At 70.6% G+C, this 9,751-nt stretch overlaps 1 protein-coding gene across 2 annotated transcripts in view; it reads right to left on the bottom strand.

Moving 5' to 3' along the window:
- Positions 1 to 208: 208 nt before the first annotated feature.
- GBA2 (glucosylceramidase beta 2) overlaps positions 209 to 9,751 on the bottom strand; it is a 74,304-nt gene continuing 64,761 nt past the window's right edge. For both annotated transcript variants that reach the window (XM_074995920.1, XM_074995921.1), the window contains 6 exons: positions 7,720 to 7,871; positions 5,931 to 6,037; positions 3,438 to 3,580; positions 2,745 to 2,860; positions 1,609 to 1,800; positions 209 to 1,530 (listed from right to left, as the gene is read on the bottom strand). In XM_074995920.1, coding sequence (XP_074852021.1) covers positions 1,228 to 1,530; positions 1,609 to 1,800; positions 2,745 to 2,860; positions 3,438 to 3,580; positions 5,931 to 6,037; positions 7,720 to 7,871 — 1,013 coding nt within the window. In that variant the 3' untranslated portion in view covers positions 209 to 1,227. The remainder of the gene's footprint in view (positions 1,531 to 1,608; positions 1,801 to 2,744; positions 2,861 to 3,437; positions 3,581 to 5,930; positions 6,038 to 7,719; positions 7,872 to 9,751) is intronic.

Here is a 9,751-nt window from a genome sequence, read left to right as displayed (position 1 = left end):
CCCGTGCAGGGCTGGAGGGGACCACAGCCCCAGGCACAGGGCCCAGCCCCCAGTGCAGCCCCAGGCAGAGGGCCCGGCGCCCAGTGCAGCCCCAGGCAGAGGGCCCGTCCCCCAATGCAGCCCCAGGCAGAGTGCCTGGCCTCCAATGCAGCCCCAGGCAGAGGGCCTGGTGCCCCACAGGGCCAAAAGAGGGGGCCACAGCCACAGGCAGAGGGCCCGGCTCACAGCAAAAGATTTTATTGTGATGATTTTAAATTACAATTACTCAGAATTTAAAAACAGCCCCTGGAGCCCCTGGCCCAGCGCCAGCTGGGATCGTGCGCAGTGGCCACGCGGGGTGGGGGATTGCAGTCCCAGGGACAGACCCCACCTGTCCAGATGTGCTTGTTTGAGATGAGGATTGTCGGAGGCCAGGCTGCTGGCCCCAGCATGGGATGGGTCATGTGGGGCCACTGTCCTTGCTCCGGGTACCACAGCAGCCTCTGCCCCAACAAGGCACCCTGAGGGGACCCAGCCCAGCTGGACAGCCCATCAGCTGGTGCGGAGGGACAATGACACCCTTATTCACAGCAGTGCCGAAATCTTCAGCCCCTGCCTCGCCTCGCCCGTGGGCTGTGCTGCTGCCAGGGGGAGCAGCTGGGGGTGGGCTCGACTGCTGCCCAAGCGCTGCCCGGAAGTTCTCCCTCCAGCGAGGGATCGGAACAGACAGGGTCCTGCCTGCAGGCTGTGCCGTGCTGCCGGCCAGGCAGACGGCAGAGTGAGAGCGGGGCCCCGGGGAGCCCGACTCTGGATTGCAGCAATCACAGGTGGCGATGCATGCATCGTGCAGCGAGCAGCAAAGGCAGGCGAGTGCTACGCCCTGAGCCTGGGCACATCCCTTCCGCCGCAGCACCCCTCCTCTCTGCACGCCCTCTGCCCTGCCCTGCCGGAGATGGGGGGACGCCCCACCGCCCAAGGGACTGGCCTGTGCACTGCAGAGCCCCAGAGCCACGGAGGACGGAAAGGCCCTCGGCACAGCCTGGCCCCCAGGCTTTCTGGGCTGCTCTCCCGCTCAGACAGTGGGCCTAGGGAGCTCCCTCTGCTGGGGCTGAGAGGGCCCACGGCCAAGGCGAGATGCCCGGGGACCTGCCAGGCTGGCGTGTGGAGACTGGGACGTGTTGCTGCCCAGGGGCAGAGGACTGGTCTTTGTGCATGCGGGGGAGGGGGCATAGCAATTCAAATGAGGTCTTAAAAGGGGCGAGCAGCCCCCACACAGTCCCTGCTCCAGCGGCCTGGCAGCTCCCTCTGGCTCTCGCTCGCGCCCCCATCTCTCACGGCTGGAGAGAGCTCTCCGGCGCTGGCAGGTGCCTGACAGGCTCTGCTCTCCAGGGCCAGCTGCATGCTCCAGATGCTCAGGGGGCGCATGTAGGCCAGCGAGCGGAAGAGCTTCCTTTGGCAATAGGCCTCTGGCGTCTGGAAGGCCAAGCCCAGCCGCTCCCAGACAGTGCGGTAGCAGCCCTCGGCTGCGTGGAAGCCCTCCTCCACCAGGCCCTGCAGCGAGGGAGAGCAGAGTTAGGCACACGGCCTGGCACCGCCTGCTTGTGCTGGGGCGCCAGCTACCACACCCACCTCCTGGATCATGGTGGCCGCCAGCGCGTACACAACCCCGACCCAGACCTCGCTGGACTGCACGCTGGAGCTGTCGGGGGTCCCGTCGGGCCGCATGCCGTTCACGGCTCCCATCGTCCCATTGGCAAAGCCCATGACGTTCAGCTCAAAGATGGTCTTCAGCGCGCTGAGAACATGGCTCTGGGGGAACACCTGCCAAGGGAGCCGCCATCAGCCCTCGCGCCCAGGACCCAGGGCTGGCCCTGCCCTGCCCCACACACCGGCCCACGGAGACAGCAGCTGGGTCAAGAGCCTAGACAGCGCTGTACTGCGCAGGGGAGACGGGGCCCAGGCCCGACTCACAGGCCTGGACGGAGCCCACCATGCACCTGCCAGAAAGGCACCAGGCTGCGTCTGAAGACGCAGCAATGCTGAGTGCACCCTGCCATTGCCAGTCACAGCTCCCCAGTCCAAGGCTTGGGCTACAGATGGGGAAACTGAGGCACAGGTTGCTTTGCATCAGCAACAATTTTCTTGTCCCTGCCTGGCAGCGGGCCCATTCCAGTGCCAGGATTTCTTTGTTCCTGTGCCCTGGGGCTCTTGCCTACTCCCCTCGCCTGCCAGACAAGGGTCTTCCCTGGTACTTCTCTTCAGACCTTCGCCCATCCACGCTGGGCATAAGGCATGTCCCTTTCCTGGCTCATTAGCCAGGCGCATTAACTTCCAGCTGGGGCTTGCCTGGCCCCTCTGCACCAGGTGGGGCTTTTCCCTGGGCCTCCCTTGGCATGCTGGGAAATCGTGGCTTTGGGCCACCAAACTCACTCTTCTTCAGCACCTTCCCACACTCAGACGTCCAACCAGCCACGTGTCCCTCCCAAGCCCTGAGACTCGCGTCCCTCCACGAGCACCGACCGGCGCCGGGCTGCGAGCGGCTCCCTGCACACAGCCTGCGAGACTCTGCTCGGGTCACAGGGGTTCTGTAACCCGGCGCTCCGGGAGCCTTTCACCCTCCTGAGGCCCTGAGCCTGGGTGCGGCCGCTGCCCTGGAGGGAGCAGGGCTCGAGAGAGAGCTGGGCAAAGGAACACGAGCTCCCGGGCCCACTCCCCAGCAGCAGCTGCAACCCCCCTCCACAGCCGGCTGCGCCAACCCTTCGCACCTCAAAGCCGCCCTGGCCCAGGCCGCTGGCCCGGAGGAACCACTGCCCGGCGCACTGGTCAGACATGACGGTGCTGGAGAAGGGGCCCCCGCTGCTGTCGTAGCTGTAGTATCTCCCTGCGGTGAGGATGAGAGTCACCCAGTCAGACACCCGTCAGCCCTGCCCAGCCGCCACCAGGAGGGAGTCCCCCGCTGCCCCGGGCCGGTCCTGCAGCTCCCGGGGGGGTCCGGCTGGCGCCAGGAGGGAGTCCCCCGCTGCCCCGGGGACCTGGGCGAGGGCCGGTCCTGCAGCTCCCGGGGGGGTCCAGCTGGCGCCAGGAGGGAGTCCCCCGCTGCCCCGGGGACCTGGGCGAGGGCCGGTCCTGCAGCTCCCGGGGGGGTCTGGCCAGTGCCAGGAGGGAGTCCCCCGCTGCCCCAGGGACCTGGGCGAGGGCGGGTCACTGCAGCTCCTGGGGGCACCAGCTGGCGCCAGGAGGGTGTCCCCCACTGCCCCAGGGCCCCGGGCAGGTCCTGCAGCTCCCGGCGGCGGGGGCCGGCTGGCACCAGGAGGGAGTCCCTCACTGTCCTGGGGCCCTGGGTGGGTCCTGCAGCTCCTGGGGGGCCGGCTGGTGCCAGGAGGGAGCCCCCCACTGCCCTGGGGCCCCAGGGAGGTCCTGCAGTTCCTGGGGGGGGGCCGGCCAGCACCGTTACGCACCGTTCCAGAGCAGCCGCTCAAAGGCCTCGCTGCCCTTCCGCAGGATGGCGCTGTACTTCCGCAGCACCTCGCCGTCGCCCACGAGCCTGGCCACCCTGCACATCACGCACACAGCAGCCAGCCACAGCCCCCCGCAGTAGGCGCTGCAGAGCCAAGGGCACAGGTCAGGGCACCGGCCTCGGCCTCGGCCCCGGCACCAGCGCCACGGGCAGGACGAGAGCTCCATGGGGCTGCACCTCCTGCCCCCCCCAGCCTGCAGCCTCACAGCGCCCCCCCGCCCCACACTGCACCCCAACCCCAGACCTCACAGCGCCCCCCCGACCCACGCTGCACCCCAACCCCAGACCTCACAGCGCCCCCCCGACCCACGCTGCACCCCAACCCCAGACCTCACAGAGCCCCCCCGACCCACGCTGCACCCCAACCCCAGACCTCACAGCGCCCCCCCGCCCCACGCTGCACCCCAACCCCAGACCTCACAGCGCCCCCCTGACCCACGCTGCACCCCAACCCCAGACCTCACAGCGCCCCCCCGCCCCACGCTGCACCCCAACCCCAGACCTCACAGAGCCCCCCCGACCCACGCTGCACCCCAACCCCAGACCTCACAGCGCCCCCCCGCCCCACGCTGCACCCCAACCCCAGACCTCACAGCGCCCCCCTCCCCACGCTGCACCCCAACCCCAGACCTCACAGCGCCCCCCTCCCCACGCTGCACCCCAACCCCAGACCTCACAGCGCCCCCTCCCCACGCTGCACCCCAACCCCAGACCTCACAGAGCCCCCCCGACCCACGCTGCACCCCAACCCCAGACCTCACAGCGCCCCCCCGCCCCACGCTGCACCCCAACCCCAGACCTCACAGCGCCCCCCCGCCCCACGCTGCACCCCAACCCCAGACCTCACAGCGGCCCCGCCCCACGCTGCACCCCAACCCCAGACCTCACAGCGCCCCCCTCCCCACGCTGCACCCCAACCCCAGACCTCACAGCGCCCCCTCCCCATGCTGCACCCCAACCCCAGACCTCACAGCGCCCCCCTCCCCACGCTGCACCCCAACCCCAGACCTCACAGCGCCCCCCCGCCCCACGCTGCACCCCAACCCCAGACCTCACAGAGCCCCCCTCCCCACGCTGCACCCCAACCCCAGACCTCACAGCGCCCCCCCGCCCCACGCTGCACCCCAACCCCAGACCTCACAGCGCCCCCTCCCCACGCTGCACCCCAACCCCAGACCTCACAGCGCCCCCCTGACCCATGCTGCACCCCAACCCCAGACCTCACAGCGCCCCCCTGACCCATGCTGCACCCCAACCCCAGACCTCACAGCGCCCCCCCGCCCCACGCTGCACCCCAACCCCAGACCTCACAGCGCCCCCCCGACCCACGCTGCACCCCAACCCCAGACCTCACAGAGCCCCCCTCCCCACGCTGCACCCCAACCCCAGACCTCACAGCGCCCCCCCGCCCCACGCTGCACCCCTACCCCAGACCTCACAGCGCCCCCCTCCCCACGCTGCACCCCAACCCCAGACCTCACAGCGCCCCCCCGCCCCACGCTGCACCCCAACCCCAGACCTCACAGCGGCCCCCGCCCCACGCTGCACCCCAACCCCAGACCTCACAGCGCCCCCCCGCCCCACGCTGCACCCCAACCCCAGACCTCACAGCGCCCCCCTGCCCCACGCTGCACCCCAACCCCAGACCTCACAGCGCCCCCCCGCCCCACGCTGCACCCCAACCCCAGACCTCACAGCGGCCCCCGCCCCACGCTGCACCCCAACCCCAGACCTCACAGCGCCCCCCTGCCTCACGCTGCACCCCCCAGCCCCAGACCTCACAGCGCCCCCCTGCCCCACGCTGCACCCCAACCCCAGACCTCACAGCGCCCCCCCGCCCCACGCTGCACCCCAACCCCAGACCTCACAGCGCCCCCCTGCCTCACGCTGCACCCCCCAGCCCCAGACCTAACAGCGCCCCCCTGCCCCCAGGCTGCACCCCTCGAATCCCTGATCTCACCCCTGCCCCCAGGCTGCACCTCCCACAGCCCCTCAGTTCTCATTCCCCTTCCTCCAAGGGTGCACCCCAGCCCTGGAGCTCCCCAGCCCACACTCTGCACTCCCAGGCTGCAGGACTCGCACAGGGAGCAGTTGGGAGCCTGACAGGACGGTCCTGGCCCTCGGTGCCAACTCCGCCTTTGATGGGCCGCGTCACCAAGTGCCACTCACGCAGACAGCCCGCGCCGACTCGCTGCTCCGGGTGCCCCAGAAACGAGGGCCCGGACACCCCGGCTGAGTGACGCCACGTGCCCTCGCCCATCAGGCTGGCCTGGGCGGTGGCTCTGCAGGCGCTGCCCTGTGACCCAGGCGGAGCCAGAGGCAACGGGGCTGCACACCCACTGCGCCAGTGCTGACAATTCCCTAAGGCCGCCAACGCCCGGCTGCCTCATGGCCCCCTCCCAGCCCTGTGCCCCCGCCTGCCCCAGCCCCTCACCTGGCCCCGGTCGCCACCCAGTCGTCATACGTCTGGTCAGCAAAGCCCGAGTTCTCAATCAGCCCGTCACCATCTGTGTCAAACTTCAGCTCTGAGTCCATCACGGCCTGGGGGAGAGCCCGAGACCTGCACCTGGCTGCACTCCCTGTGGGGCACCCACCGCTCCCCCTGCCCCCGTCAGCCTGGGGTCCCCCCCGGGGAGAGCCCGAGACCTGCACCCGGCTGCACGCCCTGTGGGGCACCCACCGCTCCCCCTGCCCCCGTCAGCCTGGGGTCCCCCCCGGGGAGAGCCCGAGACCTGCACCCGGCCGCACACACTGTGGGGCACCCACCGCTCCCCCTGCCCCCGTCAGCCTGGGGTCCCCCCCGGGGAGAGCCCGAGACCTGCACCCGGCTGCACGCCCTGTGGGGCACCCACCGCTCCCCCTGCCCCCGTCAGCCTGGGGTCCCCCCCGGGGAGAGCCCGAGACCTGCACCCGGCCGCACACACTGTGGGGCACCCACCGCTCCCCCTGCCCCCGTCAGCCTGGGGTCCCCCCCGGGGAGAGCCCGAGACCTGCACCTGGCTGCACTCCCTGTGGGGCACCCACCGCTCCCCCTGCCCCCGTCAGCCTGGGGTCCCCCCCGGGGAGAGCCCGAGACCTGCACCCGGCCGCACACACTGTGGGGCACCCACCGCTCCCCCTGCCCCCGTCAGCCTGGGGTCCCCCCCGGGGAGAGCCCGAGACCTGCACCTGGCTGCACTCCCTGTGGGGCACCCACCGCTCCCCCTGCCCCCGTCAGCCTGGGGTCCCCCCCGGGGAGAGCCCGAGACCTGCACCCGGCCGCACGCCCTGTGGGGCACCCACCGCTCCCCCTGCCTCTGTCAGCCTGGGGTCCCCCCGGGGAGAGCCCGAGACCTGCACCCGGCCGCACGCACTGTGGGGCACCCACCGCTCCCCCTGCCCCCGTCAGCTTGGGGTCCCCCCGGGGAGAGCCCGAGACCTGCACCCGGCCGCATGCCCTGTGGGGCACCCACCGCTCCCCCTGCCCCCGTCAGCCTGGGGTCCCCCCCGGGGAGAGCCCGAGACCTGCACCCGGCCGCACGCACTGTGGGGCACCCACCGCTCCCCCTGCCCCCATCAGCCTGGGGTCCCCCCCGGGGAGAGCCCGAGACCTGCACCCGGCCGCACGCACTGTGGGGCACCCACCGCTCCCCCTGCCCCCGTCAGCCTGGGGTCCCCCCCGGGGAGAGCCCAAGACCTGCACCCGGCCGCATGCCCTGTGGGGCACCCACCGCTCCCCCTGCCCCCGTCAGCCTGGGGTCCCCCCAGGGAGAGCCCGAGACCTGCACCCGGCCGCATGCCCTGTGGGGCACCCACCGCTCCCCCTGCCCCTGTCAGCCTGGGGTCCCCCCCGGGGAGAGCCCAAGACCTGCACCCGGCCGCACGCACTGTGGGGCACCCACCGCTCCCCCTGCCCCCGTCAGCCTGGGGTCCCCCCGGGGAGAGCCCGAGACCTGCACCCGGCTGCACACACTGTGGGGTACCCACCGCTCCCCCTGCCCCCGTCAGCCTGGGGTCCCCCCCGGGGAGAGCCCGAGACCTGCACCCGGCCGCACGCACTGTGGGGTACCCACCGCTCCCCCTGCCCCCGTCAGCCTGGGGCCCCCTGGGGAGAGCCTGAGACCTGCACCCGGCCGCACTCCCCGCACAGACATACACCGGTCAGGCCGGGGTCCCCCGGGGTCTGCTCCCCCCAGACAACCTGTGGGCTGAGCTCAGTGCCCAGCAGGGGGCTCTCACTGTACCTGGCAGACAGGCCACATGTCCTGCAGGTAGGCGGTGTCCTGGGTCAGGTAATAGTCACGGTACACCTGCAGCACAAACTTCAGGTTCAGGTCCTTCCAGCCGGCCGTGTCATGGATCAGGTAAGCATTGACGCGCTGCCACGGCTCGTCCTCTGAGCAGGAAGACAGCCTGTCACTGCCCGTGCTGGTCCCCCCCATGGCAACTGCACTGCGCCCCCACCCAGCGAGCCCTCCTGTCCCTGCACTGCGCCCCCACCTGTCCCTGCACTGAGCCCCCACCCAGCGAGCCCTCCTGTCCCTGCACTGAGCCCCCACCTGTCCCTGCACTGAGCCCCCACCCAGCGAGCCCTCCTGTCCCTGCACTGAGCCCCCACCCAGCGAGCCCTCCTGTCCCTGCACTGCGCCCCCACCCAGCGAGCCCTCCTGTCCCTGCACTGCGCCCCCACCTGTCCCTGCACTGAGCCCCCACCCAGCGAGCCCTCCTGTCCCTGCACTGCGCCCCCACCTGTCCCTGCACTGAGCCCCCACCCAGCGAGCCCTCCTGTCCCTGCACTGAGCCCCCACCCAGCGAGCCCTCCTGTCCCTGCACTGCGCCCCCACCTGTCCCTGCACTGAGCCCCCACCCAGCGAGCCCTCCTGTCCCTGCACTGCGCCCCCACCTGTCCCTGCACTGAGCCCCCACCCAGCGAGCCCTCCTGTCCCTGCACTGAGCCCCCACCCAGCGAGCCCTCCTGTCCCTGCACTGCGCCCCCATGTAGCGAGCTCTTCTGTCCCCGCACTGTGCCCCCACACAGTGAGCCCTCCTGTCCGTGCACTGCACCTCCACGCAGGGAACCTTCCTGTCCCCGTACTGCGCCCCCACTCAGCGAGCTACCCGTCACTACGCTGCGCCCCCACCCAGCGAACCCTCCTGTCCCCGTACTGCGCCCCGACCCAGTGAGCCCTCCTGTCCCTGCACTGCACCCCCACGAAGCAAGCCCTCCGTCACCGCACTGCGTCCCCATCCAGTGAGCCCTCCTGTCCCTGCACTGCGCCCCCACCCAGCGAGTCCCCCATCACTGCACTGCACCCCCACCCAGCGAGCCCTCCTGTCCCTGCACTGCGTCCCCACCCAGCGAGCCCTCCTGTCCCTGCACTGCGCCCTACCCAGCAAGCCCGCTTGTCCGTGCACTGCGCCCCCACCCAGCGAGCCCTCCTGTCCCTGCACTGCATCCCCACCCATAGAGCCCTCCTGTCCATGCACTGCACCCCCACCCAGCGAGCCCTCCTGTCCCTGCACTGCGTCCCCACCCAGCGAGCTCCCCGTCACTACACTGCGCCCCCACCCAGTGAGCCCTCCTGTCCCCGCACTGCATCCCCACTCAGCAAGCCCCCCGTCATTGCACTGTGCCCCCACCCATAGAGCCCTCCTGTCCATGCACTGCACCCCCACCCAGCGAGCCCTCCTGTCACTGCACCCCCATGTAGCGAGTCCTCCTGTCCCTCCACTGTGTCCCCACCCAGCGAGCCCTCCTCTCCCTGCATTGCACTCCCACGTAGCGAGCTCTCCTGTCCCTGCACTGAGCCCCCACCCAGTGAGCCCTCCTGTCACTGCAGTGTGCCCCCCATGTAGCAAGCCCTCCTGTCACTACACTGTGCCCCCATGCACAGAGCCCTCCTGTCACTGCCCTGGTCCCATGCAGCGAACCCTGTCACTACACTGCACCCCCAAGCACAGAGCCCTCCTTTCACTGGACTGTGCCCACATACAAGTCCTCCTGTCACTGCACCCCCATGCAGCGATCCCTCCTATCACTGCATTGCACCCCCACACAGCGAGCCCTCCTGTCATTGCACTGCGCTCACACTGCGAGCCCTCCTGTCACTGCACTGCTCCCATACAGCGAGCCCTCCTGTCACTGCCCTGTGCCCACATACAACAAGTCCTCCTGTCACTGCACTGTGCCCCCATGCACAGAGCTCTCCTGTCATTGCACCCCCATGCAGCAAGTCCTCGTGTCACTGCACTGCACTCCCACGCAGCGAGCCCTCC

This window comes from Carettochelys insculpta, chromosome 5 (assembly GCF_033958435.1).
Source record: "Carettochelys insculpta isolate YL-2023 chromosome 5, ASM3395843v1, whole genome shotgun sequence".
Taxonomy (NCBI): domain Eukaryota; kingdom Metazoa; phylum Chordata; order Testudines; family Carettochelyidae; genus Carettochelys; species Carettochelys insculpta.
The sequence above is the reverse complement of the archived record's forward strand: the minus strand, read 5'-3'. Positions and strand labels throughout refer to the sequence as shown.